General features: G+C 37.9%; 1 protein-coding gene across 1 annotated transcript; it reads left to right on the forward strand.

The window, feature by feature from the left end:
- The first annotated feature begins 5511 nt into the window (after positions 1-5511).
- LOC139981041 (uncharacterized) lies at positions 5512-19895 on the forward strand. The gene is made up of 2 exons (XM_071993152.1): positions 5512-6045; positions 12191-19895. The coding sequence occupies exons 1-2, from the start codon at positions 5766-5768 to the stop codon at positions 13861-13863; spliced, it is 1953 nt and encodes a 650-aa protein (XP_071849253.1). The 5' UTR covers positions 5512-5765; the 3' UTR covers positions 13864-19895.
- Positions 19896-20952: the final 1057 nt, after the last annotated feature.

Raw genomic sequence — 20952 nt, forward strand, 5'->3', positions numbered from 1 at the left:
GACCATGAATGGTCTCCCGTTACACGGTCGGTCCAGGTCGGAAACCACTCCCACAAGCTATAAACAAAGGAACAATGCCCCAAAAAACATGGGCAGTACTCTCTAAACTGTCACAGCCGGTCCCTGGGCACAGTCCATCACCCAATCGCCAATGATACCTTTTCAGATTGGTCACCAAGGCACCGTGTGCATCTTGAGATTATGTATGTTAAGAGGGCGCTTGTCCACTGAATTTAACTTGCCCAAGGATCTGTCCGATACAAACCTAGTAACGAAAAGAAAACGAGAAAATTTGGGCGCACTATAAACATACACCACAGAGCTAATATAGAGGCGCTTTCGGCCGGTTTATACCGAATCAGTTGCTTATTAGTATAATAGGGTCTTAACAAGACTATAGGAAAGAAGCTACAGTGTTAAACAAAGCCCATATAAATTAAAGGTGGAAGTTTGACGTAATATTTCTGTGACATGTCGTTTTGTATAGTTCGTTGAGGCTACCATAGCAGGAAACGTTATTTAGCATGTGCATTCATCGTTAGTTACGTTCATTGCCCGTTCTGTAAAATAACAGAACGTTATGAACATATAGAAGAACCATAATATCGTAAATTTACATTTCTCTATTCGTTGAACGCACTTTTAATTGTATAGCGTTTATTAAGAATAAACTGTATTTAATGGTGGGTATATTGACTTAAAACCCATTATTTAATCTTTCTGTGAATGCACCATTACACTTTACAACCGTTTTATATCAGTTACCACACATCGGGACACTCTCAATATGCATATTCATTTAATGGTGGGTATAATGACTTAAAACCCATTATTTAATCTTTGTGTGAATGCACCATTACACTTTATAACCGTTTTGTATCAGTTACCACACATCGGGACATTCTCAATTTGCATATTCATTGAAAAGTTTGCCTAATATTTTGTGGGTTATATTTTTGTTAGCTGGTTAGGTGCCTACTTATGCACACGATGTGTGTAATTAACCATGTCAGTTGTTACAAATATTACATTTGATATGGATACATGTGGATATTTTCTGAAAACTGCTGCTGTTTGTGATAAACTTTAAGTGACAGTTTTCACAATTGTCGCAAATACACAAAGTTGGATATATATATATATATATCTATATATATATATATATATATATATACATATATACATGGTCAATTCCGTAGTGACTCGCGTGACATTTTTGCTAAAATTCCTCTCTATTTGATATCATTAAACAATAAAGAAATTACCTGGGAGAAAAGCATTCATGTAGTCAGTGAAGGTACGCCTTAATGCTTACAACAGTAGAGAAAAAATAATTATACCTCAAGTATTGGGGGTGAAATTGGCGAAAAACTAAACGTGACTCGCGTGACAGTTACTATTAGCAAAAATCAGAATGGCACACACAAATGTTCGATTTCTTATGTCTTATTGAAATGTTTCCAATAACTTTTTATAATCATACCGAAGTTGAAAAACACCTCTACTTCAATTGCTATGTAACTTTGAAAAAATGTTGTAACGCATGAAAATAACGATGAAGATGTACTGTGACTCGCGTGACAAGAAAACGTGACTCGCGTGACGAGTTCACTTTTCGGATAGTTCTAGACCAAATGCAGAAGTGAATCGAAGGTATAGATCTTGTCAGTGGCGTCACCAGACTTTTCAGTCTGGGGGGCACAGTGGGGCACCAGCATTTGATGGGGGGCACTTAGGTGAAAACGGATCGCCGTCCTGGGGGAGGGGTCTAAGGGGAGGGGGTGCTCCCTCCAGACGCGGCGGAACGGGAAAATTATTGGGGGGCTAATGTGTAGAGACTATCTAAGCGGAGCGCCACCATCGGTTGGCGCGGAGCGTACAAGAAAATTTTCGGTTTTTCAAACCCCCAGATGGCCGGAAACGGCACTTCCCGAGTGTTTTATGCTGCGAATACCTAGCCCTAAAATATGGGTCTCAAGCCTGCAATTTCTCAGATTGCACGTAAAAGTCTGTAAAAACATTGTAATTTGTATATTCGATGGTGTTTTAAGAGAGTAGCTATTACTCGTAGTGTACTCGCAAAGACGTTTTTGAGTGTAGTAAGGGGATGTTGGAGAACTGGCTGAAATGAAGCAAGTCATTGGCCTAAGACGAAGTTGTGTTGCGCTTACCGGTATTCACACTCACTGCTTCCACTTTTCACGGGGCGTGAAGACGCGGTTGGGGTGACAATGTGGTCTATAGCCAGGGGACGGGCCGAGGGTCCCCCAGCATTTATTAAAATTATTACACCTATATAGTATACGTGTGCATCGGACAGATCGACAAGTATGCATTGAAAAATGGGCAGATGCACGTTTCGGAGCCTTGGTAAATATTGGGGGGGGGGGCTTATCATGCATTTGCCCCCTCAACTTTTTCATTGGGGGTGAGCCCCCAAGCCCCCCGGTTCCGCCGCCACTGCCCCCCTCCCTTTTGGAAAATTTTCGCATACGGAGGATGGGCTAGATGCAAAATGCTGCCACATTTGATGCTAAATTCGATCTGAAGATATCTCCAGAAATTGCTATTTTTGAGGTAATGATTTTAAGAAGGCGCAGAATTTTGCAGAGGATATGAACCACATGCTGTCGATATTATGCCTAACCCTATACTGTATCAATAGAACCTACATTTGTTGAATTAATGTGTGCATGACCCCCGACTCCTTTCTTGTCCTTCTCATTTTCGCCCATTATCTATTAAGATGTAACAGGTTCCAGCATCGTTATTGGCTCCTATCAGGGATCTCACCATGCAATCCAAAGTTTGATCACACATCGAGTATGGCTCAGTATGCAGGTGTGAACATTCGCCATTTGTTCCTACTAGCATCTGACCTCAAATGACCTCTGGACCCCCTACACAACAGGGTTAATATATGGGTCCACAAATATAGGCAAGTATGGTGCCTGCGGACCCTCACATTCTCACATTTCGTCAGCTCCTAACCTGTCAACCTCAGACCAAGGCAACATATTGCAGTACCCTCCCTTCTCACAGTCATGTAGCTCGCGAAGCGGACGTGTATATCCGCTGGTATGGCGTGAGCACTGACACATTCAATGTAAATATCGACACCTGTTGTGATGGCGCGGGTTAGGACTTCGATACCCGACGTTCAAGGATAAACTTTTTCATTTTTTCGCAGCTCATTTGAAGAAAATACGAATTACTGTGCTTCTTTGTCCTTATGAAAAACCAACTCAGATGATGGGAGTTGAATATAACAAAATATATATATATTTTTTTACCAACCCAAATCTCAGATGGGGGGCACTCGGGGGGCACCAGGTTTTCCAGGGGGGGGGGGGGCACGTGCCCCCTGGCCCCCCTTGGCGACGCCACTGGATCTTGTATAGTGAAATATATAACATTCATTGCTCTAGAAAGTGTCCAAAAGGTTCTTCCCTTGGGAATGTCCAGATGATATTAATGTCCCCGGGTTACCCTCATGACTGCAGACAGTAGGTAGTATACTGTACGGGTAGTACAGTTGTTCAGGTAATATATCTTGTCAATTAATATTTATAACAATATTTTGTCTGTTGAAGTCACTCATTTGAAAGTTATAGAAGAAACATCTATCAAAATGTGATTCAAATTACCATTCTCATTTGTCATATTTGAATAAACCAAAAGTGTAATATTTGAGAAGATACATTCGCTCATAGGATTTTGCGAATGATTGAGCAGTTAACCTTAAGGTTATCAAGTCATAGCACATGTCATTGCCAGATACTTACTAATATAGATTACGTTTTTGTATATCACTAAAATATCAATGACACATCAATGCTAACTTTCCAAATGTGGTGATAAAAAAAGCATTATGTTGCGAATAAATATTCATGAATTTAAATTCTGATATTTCAAATGCAAATTATTATAATTAGTTTAATTATGTGTGCCCATATTATTCAAGTTGCCTAATTAAAGGGGAATGCATATATGATATCTTCAATCAGTGATTCATTCATCAAACTATAACATCCCAGTAATTTTCACACAGTAAATAGGTAGAAACACTATCTTGAATTGACGTGACTCACGTGACGTGACTCGCGTGACATTCGTAAAGGGTGATTTCCGCAAAATTTGAATATCTTCTGAAAAGGTAAATTCAGTAATCCTTTTGGTATCTATGTGAAGACTTGATATTCATTATTTGGAGTAAAACAATTGTGCAGGCAAGGAGAAAAAAAAAAACAGTCAATTTTGTGACTCGCGTGACAGTAAATCGAGGGTGTTTTCAATTCACAACTGTTGTCTAATGCCTTGATGTCAAAAAAAATTGAAGCTATTAAGTGAGCATATATGCTATAGCAAATATAACTAGTCCAAAAAACTGATGATATCTATGATTTCTATGGACAAATCTGCACAAAATGAAATTTCACTGTATTTTTCATAATTTAGTTACTACAGGAACCATTTGTTATTACCGACCCCATTATCAAACAAATGATTTTTCAGGGGTGAAAAAAATATTTTTAGTAACTACAAGTATTCTATTCATTGGAAACTTATACAATTGTAATGATTTTAATTTTTTTGGTATCATGTTGACCTTATCATGGAATTGACCATATATATATTACTTACTGCATAAATAATGATATCTTATAAAGCACACCCGACGATGTCGCTTCTCGGCCTTTTGGCTACGATCATGAATAGTATCTGTTCCCTTTCGAGGGGAATGGTGATGCACACCCGACAATGATCACACAGTCACAGTCCCGATGCAAGGGGACTGGGGTTGAGAGCGGATCAGTCGTTCGTTTGTTTGGTTTTTCGTGCCCAGGTTCTTTCCTGGGTGACTTTTCTTAAAAAGTACCACTTTAAGGATCCATTAGAATAAAGAAAAAAGTAGTATTACTGATTAATAAAAAAATAAGTACGTTATGAAAGTAGGAAATAAACTCATCACGATAAAAGATGAGAACCTTGCATTAGAGGAGTTGCTATGTTAACGAAAATAACGATGTGAACTCACGGCTTCAATGTCCCCGTTAAGAATTGTCGCACCGTTTATAACAAAACGCTGTTAAATAACTTCTCAGGGTAGGCGTCCCGGCTGCCGGTATTCTATTATAAAACTACAATATCTTTTTTTCTAACAGTGTAGACTAATGAGTGCGGGATATTAAGAAAAATGAACGTGTCGTAAAAATGGGAGGGGAGGGAAACTCAACCAGGTAAGTTAAATGAAATCGAGACCCTGATTGCTCAGTATATGTACAAGGAAGTGAAGGGTGGGGGGGGGGGGGGAGGAGAGAAAGTATTCTGTATGTTACCAAGTGTTATTAAGACGTATTTTTCTTCGGTGCTACTTCAACAGAGTTCAGGTAAAGCTCCTCTTCTGTAATCTTTTCCTACTCTTATCAGATCAAAATTGACTAAACACAATAGACGCTGGTTTACTACATAAATGGCGTGCCACAGTAACATTACGTCAACATTTAACCTTTCATCTATAGTCTTTTATCAGCGCATTTGCCAATCAAAATGAAAATAATTTTTATGTTAAAACAAGATTTTTTCTTGAGAATACGCCGCACGGGAAGACAAACACTATCTATAAAGATCCAATCGATTGCCAACATCTGTCGGATTGCCAATATCTAAGCGGTGTCTGGTAGCGTTGTGGTAAGCACATCATCAAACCAATATAGAAAAGTGTCATTTGGAAATACATACAGAAATACTGTAAAAGAAATTGAATGAGAACGTGGTTAGTGCAGAATTCCGATGACCTCGGAATTATAATGGCGTACATCACGAAATGGATTAAACATCAGGTTAAAAATCAACAATTTAAATATTTTCTCAGTTTTGCAGCGCTGTTTGGTTTCATTTGTTACATATCCTGGACGAATGCTGTAAAACGTCCATACGATTTTCTAGAAGCCGGTGATGGCTTTGGCAAATCAAACATCGGGAAACAACGTAATCTGGAAGAACTCGAAGAACAGATACTAGTTAATGGAAGATACAACAATGGTAAGTGCCTAAGTGGGTATACTTTCATCATTCGATACACAATACGGTGAAGAAGCCAGCAGTGCAGTATACAGGGCTACGTACGAAGTTTGCTTCAAAAACAAGAATAGGAATCACAAAGCCCGTCGAGTGTGTTCGGATTCATGAAAAGTGCATATGTGTGTGTGTTCATACATATGCATGTATATGGTACATTGGTAAAGCGCAGTGTTAACTTTTTTAGTTGAATGAATTCATCGTGTTTATACGTTATGTACTAAATATATGGAAGGGAAAGAAAGGTTATTGATTTGAATGCTTACGTCAGTCAGATATGTATATAGTGTTGTGGTCCGCAACAAGTAAAATGTACTTTGCAATGGTCAAAGCGCCCTTTAAGTTATCTCTCAAAATAGGTCATCAAACTTGCTGACAATTTGGAGGTTAAATCTGCCGATTCCAAACAACGGCGTATCTGTCGTGAGCTGCCCGTGAAGTGACAAATTCGGCAGAGTGTTAGTTTTGGCTAATTCTTTAACTATTCCCAACATCGGCCAAAATTGGCCAACTTTTTAACTGATTCCTATATCGGCCAACATTGGCCAATTGTTTATGTATTTCATTGTAGGACGGTAGTATCAAACATGTATAAAAGGGGGTGAAATTCTACTGGTAAGTTCACTTTTGGTTCGAGGTTCGGATTGACTCGATTAGCTCGAGTCAATCCGATGGGCAGTATTTGCTAGTTAGTAGTACACTGAAAGTCTCTAAAAGGTTACCGTAGTCTGATTAGGTATTTGTACTGGCACTGACCAGAAGTGTAGGAGGCATTGCTTTTGTATAGCCTAACCAATTTATTGAACATTATAGTCCTATCTTATCACGAATTATTTCTTTCAAATAAGATTCATTGATAATACATTAAGTAACACCGCTTGACATCTCTTCCGACATTTTCTTTGCCTATCGCCTTCTCCGCTACAAGAACGAACGTTATAGGTTTTAGTCTATGTTTATTGACTCAAAATCTGTAATGGTAATGGCTTTACTGCAATATATGCTCATAAGTGTTAGAACTACACACTACACAGATACTGCAACCTATACACCATTCTACGTACGAGCACATATGAGCACAGTCATATGATCCAAATCCGAGTCCCATGGACGATGAACTCGAAGAACTTATTCTGCAAAGTCATGTTTTTGCCTAAAGAGATGATTGGTTGAATGTCACACCTCTGAAGTATAACCAGAATGCAAAAATGCGTTGTGGTTTCGAGGATGTAATATGAGCATTCTCTTCATGAATCTGACGTAATGTATAGTGAGGCTGTACTTGTTTACAAGGGTTTCACAATTTGACCCCTGGTGACCCCAAATGACCTTTGACTTCCACCCAAAACCATAGGCTTCTTGTACTTAATGTGGTTCTTCTACACATCAAATATAAAATTGGTCTGACTTTCCCTTCTTGAGATATCGTGTTTACATATTTTTTCACAATTTGACCCCTGGTGAACCTAAATGACCTTTGACTTCCACCAAAAACAATAAGCTTATTGTACCTTATGTGGTACTTCTATACACTAAGTATGAGGTTGGTCTGACATTTCCCTCTTGATATATCGTGTTTTCAAGGTTTTCACATTTTGACCCCTGGTGACCCCAAATGAGATTTGACCTCCACCAAAACACTAAGCTTCCTGTACTTAATGTGGAACTTCTACACACTAAGTATGACATTGGTGCGACCTTCCCTTCTTGAGATATCGTGTTTACAAACTGGGCGTCACAAACGCACGTACATACATACACACATACATACAAGCATACATACACCATCATGATTGCATAGGTTACGATTATCATCGAAACCAAAAAATAGCACGTCGCTCCAAAGAGTCAATCACAACTGAATTTTGTTCGGAAGCACCATTTGAATGCGTGCAGTACACAGTGGCGGAGCTAGGGGTATTGGTCAGGAGGGGCGAGAATGGTCTGTAGGGGCGCTTTCTACATTTATCTAAGCGCAGCGCCACCACAGGTTGGCGCGTAGCGGACATATTTTTTTTTAGTACTCCCTAGATCGCCGGAAATGACCCTCTCCGGGCCTGGTTAATTTGCAGATAAACGAAGAATAAATAGGTGTCGTCGCCAAATTACACCAACAAAATGTGACAAATGTCAATATGTTGATGAGAGCGCAAGAAAAAAGTCAATAATCGCTTTTTAGATAATAACCAACTTTTTAGACACATGCCTACAGTTATTTATTTCATATCATATATCTGAGTAAGCTCAAAGGTATGCTCTGTATTCTCCCAAAGTTTGCCCGATTTTCCAATATAGTCACCCTTATATTAGCACTCTGTAAACTAATGCATGGTTTGTTGGAGGAGTATAATTCGATGCATGGAATCTTTCTTAACAGAGTTACTCAAGCTTCCTCTTTGTGAGATTCTTACTTTACATTTTACTCAACTATATACAACACATTCATCAGACTATACTAAAGCTGAATACTGCATAGTTTTGGAATTCTAAAATAGCAATATTTATTTTGGACGGGATTTATTTCCGGGTGTATTTTTTTTGTTAGGACGGAATGAGGGATGAGTTTATATCGGACGGGGTAGATTTAATACTTGCGGGGTAAACTGAGTTTCGACAGAGTAGGCCTAAATTTAGCTTTGAAGAAGAAAGTTTATTTTTGAAGAAGAAAATTTATTTTTGATGGAGTCAATTAATTTTTGATGTGATTTAGTGGAAACAAATGTAGAGTAATGGAGAAAATGTATTTTTGATAAAGTCTTTTTTTTATGAAGACATTTTTTTGTGATGGGGAAAATACATTTTTGATAAAGTAAATTGATGTTTGATGGAGAATATTTAGTTTTGGTCAAGGATTTTTATACTTTGTTTTTGCGGTAATGGCCGACCATGATCTCGCTGTTTGGCATACAAGTAAAGGATATCTCTATGCATCAGTGCGCTACAAAGATTCTCTGGCACACTAAGCACCTGTTGTAGAAAATGGAGAGTGAAATTTACCCGAATAAATCTAAGCTTGTAATCCCTTATTCTATTATTCTAATGACTCGGCCGAGGACTATAGCATTATTCTTTTCAAACCAACATCACCTCAGCAAAGAAGATATTTAAATATGAATCACCCTAGACAATAAGCTAAATTTTAAGAAGCATATTAACGTCACTACCGGTAAAGCATGGAGGATTTTAAACTCAATTAGAAGCCTTAGCAATCTAAATTGTCTACCCACACATATTTTATTACAAATACAACTAAAATATTGATACAATTATTACTTACAGCAGTCTCAAATTTCACAATTAAACATTATTAATGATAAAGCCCTCCGAATCTGCCTGAATATCCCCAGTTACATCGCTATCAGTAACCTCCCTTTGAAGCAGCAAACACAATACCACTTTCTGATCAACTAACTATTTCAAACAAAAATGTTTAACAAAACACTCTCCTCCTTGATCCCTAATCCAAGACCTTTTGCTTTAATACGTAATTCATAAAACCTACAACAAAAATCATTTAAAAAGTTCCCTAGATACATTAGATTTATTAAACTGGTAGGAGGCTTCAGCACTGGCAGAGGTAGGGGCCCCTTGTTTAGGTACCCGGTGGCTGGAGGGCTTGTGAGTCAAAACCTAGAAAAATAGTCCTCTTCTGGGACCAGCCCAGTCATGCTACCATTATACTGACACACTACATGCATCCTCGTATTTCTTTTAAACCTTCCCAATGTCTGACAATAACTTTACAGAGGTCGTGCCATGTATCTATATGTATATATACAGAGATAGTTAGTTATGTAGTTCGATATATGTATGTATGTATGTATTTTAGATCCTCCTGCAAGAGGAACTCGCGAAGAAGCCTCATTGGCTTATTAAAGCCGCAAGCTGACCGAAGTCAGGCTCTTGGATTCATAGTTTACGCCCATGATTATGAATTGTCAATTGTCAACAACTCTGTATAACAGAACTGGACGACATACTTTAATCTTGGAGTGACTCGAACTCGGGACCTTTTGATAGATAGATAGATATATAGATAGACGAACTCGGGACCTTAGATAGATAAATAGATAGATATAGTTAGATAGACACAGACTGTAATGCATAACACAGACTGTACTGGAATTTCAAAGTTCGTATATGCTGTTTTCTTATACCGCTACCTTTATAGAAACTGTACAAACTTACTACCCATGCCATTCCAGACACCTTGGATCTTGAATTTGTGCAACCATCTATGACATGACACACAATCCATTGTATTCGGCGTTAGGGTAAAGTGAAAACCTGTACACATCTAACATGACTGTGTAAATCAACCTTGATGTTGCTTTCAGCTAACTTCTTATATTAACGTATGAAAAGGTCACATATGCCTTATTATATTACTTACGGTAACGTGAATTATCGCAGCACTTTATAGAATTCAAATTGCACGCATTGTAGTAGGCTATATATGAATGAAAGAGCCTGATGTAGTCTTTGTAATCTGTAATCATGAGAATCTGTAAGTGTTAAGTAAAAAACCTAATGAGCCATAACAATACGTGTTATAAGCCTATCTTATCTTGATTTAAAAGCCTGGGAAAGTTTCATTGTATGCATGTGCTTACATTATTCTTTGCTGGCTAAGCTTATCAGGATTGGTGGTCAGTAGCTGGGCATGGGTTCTGTTTAGAAAGGGCTGAGTCAGTGGGAGGTAGCGAGATGCCAGTTGTCAGCTACCATTCAGTTTGCTACTCTAGCAGTTACTCTAGTTATCATATTTAGTCTGTGTCACTCGGTCAGTTGTTTAGTTGTTACTTGTCAGCTGTTAGTAATTATTCAGTCAGTTCTTGTTTTTATACCTTAGTCGAACTAAATTGGTATATAATATCGATTTAAAATGACATATATCGATTTAATTTGACATATCATCGATTTAAACTGGTATATGTCGATTTAAACTGGTATATGTCGATTTAAATTGACATTACCGATTTAAATTGACATATCATCGCTTTAAACTGGTATATGTCGATTTAAATTGGTATATGTCGATTTAAATCGATGATAGGCTATGTCTATTTAAATCGGTAGAAGTCATTTGAAGCTGCTTGAAACTGGTATAAATCGAAGGAAATTGGTATATGTCGATTTAAATCGGTATTAGTCGAATCCCCACTATTTGAGACTGATGGCCCGCCATATAGTCCATGACATGTAGAACCTTTGTAAAATGAATGATCATTGATGGATTTTGATGGGAGTTGCACTGTTTTCATGATTTCTAATGTCTATCAGAGTGTGAAAAAGTAAGTTGGCCTGACATTTCGATCCTAGCATGATCTTCTTCAGAGGCTTAATGACAAGTAACAGTAACAGAAGTGACAAAAACACGCACAGAATACAGACAGGTTAGTTAGCATGGTGAACACAAAGAGATAGAGGGATGGAGACAAGAATGAAAGAAACCAACAGGGGAAGAGGAGAGGTAGGAGATCAATCTATTAGATTGATTAGGACAACATTGTTTGTAGGTGACCGTTAATGTTAAGTATTACATATTGTAACATTGATAAACGAAAGAGGATCTTCTTAACGATATTCGTTTCTTCACACTGGTGTGAGTTGAGTACGAGTTAGGGAACCCACTGTCATGATTAGAATGCGTTACTGCTTGACTAAACGACTTGATTAATTATTGAATATGTTAATAATGTTCTTTTTATGGCATACTCAGTTTAAAGCAAGATAGATATAGATAAATCGCCAAAAATATCACAGCAGGTAAGGTGGCAACTATTTGAATTGATACCCAATTAAGTAATACAGGCCTTCCTTTGTGGCAAAGGACGTGTTAATGGCGTCATTTATTGTCCGAAAGTATACCGATAATGATTTAGTCAAAAGGTTTTATCTTTAACAACTGGCAAACGAGGATAGCAACACCAGGTTACACTTTATACGAGGATTCACCAGATGGGTGTGGTTACATATATTCGGATGATTGTTGGAAACTGTAATTACATCACGTAGGTAGATTAAATATAATGTTGTGTGCAGTTGTTTTATAGTCACAGGTTTGAATATTGTTGAACTGGAACAGTGTTTATTTCTTTTCTTACAGATAAGCATCCAAGCCAAGCCGTGTTGACCAAGGAGTTAAAAGTTCATATCGAAGATAGAAATCCCACACCTGTTACTTCCTTGAAAGCCGAAAAACTACAGCGTCTCTCATCCAAGTCAAACAGTACGACCTTTTCGCGGAACTACTCATTATGCTCCTCTGCTCCATATTATGGTCCAATACGTAGAATCCCTCACACAACTCCAGCGACTCTTAATTTAAGCATTTGCGAAGTATTTGGAAACGGGTTAAGACGGGCGACGGTTGGGAAATTTGCTAAGCTTACGATAAGGGTACCCCGCCCATTTAGGTCAAAATTACACAATGTAGTTTTCTTCAGTGTCTTAGCTGTTGGAGAGAGACATATCTTCCATGCGTCCCCTTCTCGTGTCATATCGGAAGCTCTGACATTAGACTTCACATACGTCCCGACGATTCCGGGAAATTACTCCTTGTTCGTTGAGGAAATATCAGAAGGATATCAAAAACAGCTCAACGGGAGCCCATTTCATCTTATAGTAGAAGGACCACCAATAAACCAAATGGAAAGGCAACAGAAAGCTGACCAGCTTCCATCATGTCAAACCCTCCCACAAACTGATCTCTCGTGGTTAGAAGGAGAATGGGTGACAAGGGACCTTGCGGGAGAGAATCGTGGAACTTTAAGGAGTGGTTGGGTTCTGCAACCTTATCGATGCAGTATCGATATATTTACCAAAGGCGACTTGGCACTGGCGGCAGCATCTCCTTCGTTAAAAACTATAGTTGTTCTTGGAAGATCTACCGAGCGAGGTGTATTTTTATCATTAGTTGATTCATTACTCAAAAGGGATGAGAAAGCTAATATTTTTACGTCTGTGTTGTGGAAATGTTGGGGAATCGTGGAGGTCAGATTAGGTAATTTAAGATTCATATATCAAGATTTCCGCATTGAATCCGTTCCCGCGAAAACAGTTACGGACAGGGAACGGGAACACATGAATGTTACCTGTCATAATAAACAGAAAGTTAGATCAAATGAATATTTCAGTGACACCATTACTTTTTTTCAGAAGACTTTATTCAACGATAAGATTAATCCAAATGTGGTACTTTTGATCATTAAAAACCCAAGACAACTCCAACTTTTGGCGAAAACCATTCCAACAGCTTGGGGAGGTAGCCTTTACGCCATGAACGGATTCAAGGTTCATGAAGGATCACTTTATACATTTACGGGAAGGCAGTCCGACCTAGAAATGGCCAAACAGTTTGTAACATACGATGATCACATAAGAGCTTTGGATGGATTTGCATTAGCCACACCATGGAGACACGCCACTGAGATCCCACCACTGGTTATGAAAAAACCACACTGGCATAGACCATGTGAAGAACAAGACGGAGAAATCAGAGTATGCGGGGATGCCACCGAAATGGTTGCCCAAATACTACTGGGCAGGGCACTAGCACCAAATGGAAAGGAAGCCTGGCTAGCTTCACTGGATAACTGCAAGCCTAATAACATTGAATTATCAAGGAATTTTACAGTATGCAATGATTGTCCTGATTACGTATTTCCATTACACTTCAACCCTGTCCCGCAGCTAAAATGTTATTCTTCGACAAGTTTAAAAACAAGGAACCTCACGGGAGTTCAAGCTAAAAAGTTGATTCGTTGCCCTAGTAAATGAATGCAGACTGCACCAGTTGGTCCTCAAAATACCCAATCGGGAAAAGTAATTGTAAGAAATTGTAACATATTGAGAACTGATTTGAAGTAGAGTAATGTGCAATGAACATGTTACACTTAACAAACATATCCATGAATTTGACAATAAATATTATTGCTTTCAAATATATATAAGGAAATTTCACACTTACGTCGGTGTGAATGAATGCAGAAAAAAAAACAGGTTTTCTCGTTTTTGCAAAGTTCTCCGTACTCACACTCGTTGAAAAGTACCCGGATTCTCAAGTACTCGTTCTCGTCATATAGTATCAGCCTCGGGTGGTAGGCCTTTACTCGCCCATGCATACGATTTAAAGTACTGTTCATATAAGTACTTTACGAAATACTTATATACATAAAATAAAATAGTTACGACGGGAAGCCACATATTGTTTTGTTCCTTTTGGCATTTGATCTAGTATTACTCTATTATAGTACCATATAGTCATACGTATATCTAATCCAGTAGTATCATATATGTATAGACTAGTGTATTACCACCAACTTATATATAGGAATGTACGAAGATTGAAGAATACATGGCGATGCCGCATGTCGTACTAATGTACGGAACGATTAGTAAGCATGGCTGCCGATTTACTAGTCTATATACGTCTACCACATCTGTGTATGCGCGTCGGGATGTTAATTGCTACAATATCACTTTATCATTCCAATTCTGATAATATTCAGACATTCCGGGATTTCCAAAACAATAACGAAATACCGAGCCGATAAAATCTCATTCAGTTACTCCGTGATCACCAGGGAGCAGTGATAAACATAAGTTTCTTCATTATATCAAAAGTGATAGAAAAATATTCGGATGAAAAAGTACTTGTACTCGGTACGCGGATCCTAGAAAGGCAGTACTCGAACACCGGGACCTCAAGTATTCATGTAGGAGAAATAGGTACTTGTATATAAATACTTCACAGCACAACACCTTCTGTCAGCCACCGTTAAAAACTTTTATAAAACAAGCTAAATAATCTTAATTGACTATATAGCTTCCAATTGACCCTTCTATTTGTGAGTAAATTAAGGCTCTCTCAGAACAGCCTCCAAAACTTACTGAACTCAGTTTGATTCACACCAGCATTCGGTGAAAATTCAAAATGGCGGTGTAGTAGAGTGCTCCACGTTATTTGGGCTCCGCGGAATTCATTCTTATTAACGACATCGGGACATCTACATACCACTTATATCTGGTGAGATAATCATAATCACTATTCTTAACTGTTTGTCACCATGAGTCCCTCCTCCCGTACTAGAAGAGCAACCAAAATGGCAAAAAACAAGAATCAGCAGACAACGCCTTCACAACGTACTTTAGATTTTGTTAGGCGAGATAGCCTATACAACTCCTCCGACGAGGACCATAACCAGGAGCAGGTAGACGACTTGGGCAAGTCTATTCAGGAATCCATGCATCGCATTAAGGATGACCTGAATCGTATCGATCGGGATTTCAATAGAGCTTTGGCTTTGATTGCCACCCGAGTTGAAGTGCTCGAAACAAAAGATGTAGAAACTCAACGACACATCTCTGCCTTGGAAACTAAAGTTTGCAATTTTGAGAAATCTAACGAAAATTTATTGGCAGCTGTGAATAAACAAGAGCGCTTTTCTCGAAAGTGTAACCTTCGCATAGATGGTTATCCACATTCTGAGGGTGAGGATTGTGCTGCTATTTCCAAGGGAGTGTTTTGTACAGTCGGCCTTCAAGATGCTGAAGTTCTTAGAGCTCATCGTGATGGTGCTTCCCGCCCTAACCAGCAACGACCTAGACACATTTTGGTGCGACTACATTCCAAGACAAACTTACTATTCTACGGAAGCAGCGAACCTCGCTCATCGATAAAGAATATTTTATCACAGACGATCTCACCCATGCTGATTTACTGGAGAAGCGGAAATGGAGTGATCGTGTTTCCAAATTATACTCGGAAGGCATTAAACTGCGTTTTTTTGTCAGGCCAATGGCGTGATCAAAATGGTAAACCATTTAACTTCTCCTAATTGCCAGGATGTAGTCGTCTAGTTTCTCCAGCGCTTTGGGCCCGATGTATCTTCCTGATAATCGTAGTACTCTGCTGTTTTTCGACGTTGACCCGCCCCTGCTCCAAGACTGCCTATCTCTCAAGGTCAGCCTTCTCTGATGGCTGTTTGGGGTTTAGAACTCTTCTTTCTCTTTCTTTTTCTGTTTGCTTTATACCACTGTATCTATCGTAACTTTATATTTATTTTTTGGCCAGCAAAGTACATAATGATTAAAGTAAAATTTGTTTCGTTTAATGCTCGTGGGTTACGTAACTATATGAATAGAAGAAAGTCATTTATTTGTTTATTTGCGTAATCGTCGTTTTGACGTTATTTTACTACAAGAGACTCACTCTGTTCCTTGTGATGTGAACTCTTGGTCAAAAGAATGGGGTGGTAATCTTTTTCTTTCCTATGGGGATAATAACAGTAGAGGTGTTGGTTTATTTTTCAACCCGAAACTCAATATCACTATCATACGATCTAGGGTCGATGAAAATGGAAGGTATATTATTATTGATTTAAATGTTTACGATCAGATTTATACTGTAATTAATGTTTATGGTCCAAACAAGGATGACCCATTTTTCTTTAGTAATATTGCACAACATTTGACAGCATTTGATTGTACATCGATTATTTGGGGTGGTGATTTTAATTTTGTAGGTAATTTAACTCATGATAAATTTGGAGGGTTGCAAAGAACTAATTTTAATGCCCGCCAAATTATGCTTCAGATAGCAGAAAATCTTGATCTCGTTGGTGTTTGGCGTGATCGCAATCCTAACGCCCGGCTTTTCAGCTGGCATTCTTCTGATAATTCTATTCACTGTCGACTTGATTTCTTTTGGTGTTTTAGACACATTGTTCAAACTGTGAGTGCAGCTGACATTGTTTCTATATTTAGGTCCGACCATTCTAGCGTTACTCTTACTATTAAATTGTAAGATTGAGCCAAGGGGCCGTGGCTACTGGAAGTTAAATGTTTCACTCTCAGAAGAATTGTGCTATTCTGATTCTATTATTGATATTATTAACAGAACTGCTTCGTGTGATTCCTATTTGAATGATTCCCTTCTCTGGGAAGCTGTTAAGGTAAACATCCGTTCTTTTAGTATGCGTTATTCTTCCATTCGTGCGAAAGAGCGTAACAGGTATGAATACTATCTAGTAAATGAGATTGCCAGGTTGGAAAGTTTAATCACTATCTGCCCATCTGAACGTTTAAATAGCACTTTAGCAGATCTGCGAAACCATTTAGATATGTTATATGATTATAAATTTCAGTGCATGGTTATTCGCTCTAGGGCTAGATGGTGTGAATATGGTGAGAAAAATTCACAGTATTTTCTTAATCTTGAACGTTACAACAAGGTAAATAATAACATATTACAGCTTCGCAATGAAGATGGTCATATTGTTTCAAATTGTCAGGATATTTTAAGTGAAGCTGTTAGTTTTTATCGTAACCATTATACTAAGTGTCCTAATATTTCTCCTGTCTCGTTTTTTGATGATTTTTGTACTAATCACAAGAGTCTTACCGATGATCAGAGTTATTTGTGCGAGGGTCTTTTTATTGGGTCCATGCAAAAGAATAAAAACCCCGGTTCTGATGGATTATCAGTTGAATTTTATGTACATTTTAGGTAACTTTGTAGTTAATTCTCTTAATTTTGCTTTCAGTTGTATACACTTAGCCGATGAACAGGGCAGGGCAATAATCTCCTTGATTCCAAAGCCTTCAAAAGATTTACAATATTTGAAAAATTGGAGGCCTATAGCAATTTTAAATACTGACTACAAGATTGGAGCCAAATGCTTTGCAACCCGTATTAAGCGTGTTTTAAATTACATTATTAGTGATGAGCAAACCGGATTCTTAAAAGGACGTTTCATCGGTGAGAACATTAGAGTAGTTTTAGACCTCATTGATCATTGTAATTCCAGCAATATTTCAGGTTCTCTTCTGTTTCTAGATTTTGAAAAGGCTTTTGATTGTTTGGACTGGGAGTTTCTTTATCAAAGTTTAAAATTCTTCAATTTTGGTCCAAATTTTATTAGGTGGGTTAGAACTTATTATGGGAACGTCACATCTTGTGTTATTAACAATGGTCATCTCTCTCAGTATTTTAGTATTTCTCGAGGTGTAAGACAGGGTTGTCCACTCAGTCCTTACCTCTTTATCTTATGTTCAGAATTTCTCACATTCATGGTTAAAACAAGCTGTCGTATCAAGGGTATATCTATTAATAACTCTGAAATTAGAATTTCACAATATGCCGATGATACTGTTTTATTTTTAGATGGTTCACGCGCTTCTCTTGTAGAGGTTGTAAACATTCTTAATAATTTCTCTGCCGCTTCGGGTTTAAAAGTTAATTTCAGCAAATCGCTCTTTCTTCCATTGGGTGCTATGGTTTCTAGGGTTCCCTGGTATTTTCATGAGTATGGTTTTACTGTTAATCTTGGTCCCGTGAAATATCTTGGTGTCACATTTACTACAAAGAATGAAGATTTCTCTTCGTTGAATTATCTTCCCAAATTATCCAGGCTCAAACAGTTACTTGGGATGTGGTTAAAACGTGACTTAACGCCAACTGGTAAAATAACTGTAATTAAGAGTTTGGCCATTTCGCAACTTGTTTTTCTTTTTAGTGTTCTACCAAATCCTCCTCTTAGTTTCATTAAAGAGGTTAATAAAATTTTGTATAATTTTATTTGGAACAATAAACCTTATAAGATTAAACGGAGCACCCTTATTAATAAGAAAGTTAATGGTGGCTTTGATATGACAGATATTGAATCTTTTATTGAAAGTCTAAACTGTAGCTGGGTAAAACGGTATTTAGCCCCTCAGAGAGGAAACTGGAAAATATTTTTTGATTTGTACCTAAAACAGTTCGGTGGTGCTATTCTTTTTAAATGTAATTTCAATTAGGAGGCAGTTTCTTGTATTTCTAATATTTTTTGCAGAGAAGTGTGTGAGGCTTGGGCTGAGTTTAATTTTTATCATCCAGACAGTAATTATGGTAATGAAATCATTTTAAACAACAGTCATATATTGGTTAACAATAAAGTAATTTTCCAGTATAATCTTTTAAATCACAGAACAATTCATGTGAAAGATTTCATTAAAAATGATGGCTCGGTAATTCCATATAACACGTTTCAAGCGAAAATATATATTAGAAATTTTCCTTTTACTTCGTACTTTGGGATTATTCACACCATTCCTAGTTATTGGAGGGGGTACAATGATTCTGTTTTGCTCCCAATGAGTGAAAATAACTTTAATATGTGCATGCGCACACATAAAATAACCAAAAATGTTTATAATAAGCTAATTACCAGTCTCTGCACGCCCCGGTCGTCTATTATGAAGTGGTAAGCTATGAATTTTCCAGTGAAAATAGTTTGGAATAAGATTTTTAGGCTGCCTTATACGGCTGTGAATGACCCCAACGTATCATATTTACAATTGCGTTTTCTACATCGTATTTTAGGCATAAATAGCTTGCTTTATAAAATGAAAATGGTTAATTCTCCACTTTGTTCATTTTGCAAGAATGCCGATGAAACGCTTATACATTTGTTTTATAATTGTAGTCACGTTGAGCGATTCTGGGAGGCAGTGAATTCAAATTGCATTAAAATTAATTATACTTTTAATTTGACCAACATTTGTCTTGGTGATTTTGGTGATATAGATAATCCTGTGAACTTTTTATTTTTGCATGCTAAAAAGTACATTTATACTTGTAGGTTGAATAACAAAATCCCATATGTGCACGAATTTTATTTTAAGTTTCGCTTTCAACTTGACCTGCACTATTTCATTTCTAAGCAAAACAACAATTTGTGTAACCTTAACGACTTCTATGATTTCTTTATGTAAGGTTCTTAATGCAAGTCTTTTTGCTGATTCTTTTGTATTATGCAGGGGCGTATCCGGGGGGGGGGGCGCAACAGGCGCGCGCCCCCCTATTGGCCGTCACCAAAAAAAAAAAAAAAAAAGATTAGCAAAAAAAAAAAAAAAAATTGATGACGACTTTTATGTGAGATGTCGGTGATCGCTCACCCCCCCCCCCTCCCGTATGCTTTATTTTTTGTTTGCCAAAAAAAGGTTCTGGCGAAGTTCGGCGGCATAATAGTTTTAGAAACATAGATGGTAATTGTGTTTGTATTATCACTATAAACACTAAGTGACATGCCAGCCATACTAAATTGTGCATTTTGTGTCCATATTTACTGGAAATATTGCTTATTATTAAGGTCGAAAAATGGATCACATATGGCCATGGGCGGCGATCCTGGGGGGAAGGGGGGATATATCCCCCCATGAAAATGGGTGGAGGGGATGTAATACACCATATCCCCCCACCAAATGCCAGGGATAAGAATATTTTCATGCCTACATTTATGCATCATCGTTAATGTACGGCTCTTTTTTAGCTTCATTTCTCGCCTACCATAAACGCAGTGCGATCTTTTCAAATAAAGCGTCTTTATGAAGCAAGAATAGTTGACTGTAGGCTTCATTGGCCCTATAACAACAAAATGTATTATTGCGCCCACGGTATTGATATAGTACATATATGCACCCTCATAGTATTCATATAGGCCCTATAGTAGGCCTACACACGTACATGTTCCCTCGAACAGCTGAGAATCTCATGTTACCAGGGTAATGCTTAATACACGTTTCACCTGGATGCCCTAGCAATCGGTACCTAGGAATGTAACTATGTGTAATTGTGTATTGCATGTGTATAGGCCTATAATAGCCTGCATGAGGCCATTTTCTTCATCGAATAATATAAAAGAGCTCTCGAACATTCTAACGTTGCGCCTGAAACAAGATTGACAGGGGCAATTTTCCCAAAATAACACCCGAAATTAAAAAAAGTGTATTTTGGATCCTGATTATGAGATATTTCGGACATGACATCCCTATTTTAAAGTTGGGTAAATGCCGCTTGGAAACCTCGGGAAGTGCCGTTTCCGG

The sequence above is a fragment of the Apostichopus japonicus genome, chromosome 15 (assembly GCF_037975245.1).
Source record: "Apostichopus japonicus isolate 1M-3 chromosome 15, ASM3797524v1, whole genome shotgun sequence".
Taxonomy (NCBI): Eukaryota; Metazoa; Echinodermata; class Holothuroidea; order Aspidochirotida; family Stichopodidae; genus Apostichopus; species Apostichopus japonicus.

What these genes read in the sequence shown, in the direction of transcription:
- LOC139981041 (XM_071993152.1), top strand. Translation starts at nt 5,766, where the DNA reads ATGAGAACGTGGTTAGTGCAGAATTCCGATGACCTCGGAATTATAATG. An exon ending in TAATGGAAGATACAACAATG is followed by an intron (nt 6,046 to 12,190) that starts GTAAGTGCCTAA and finishes CTTTTCTTACAG; the next exon opens with ATAAGCATCCAAGCCAAGCC.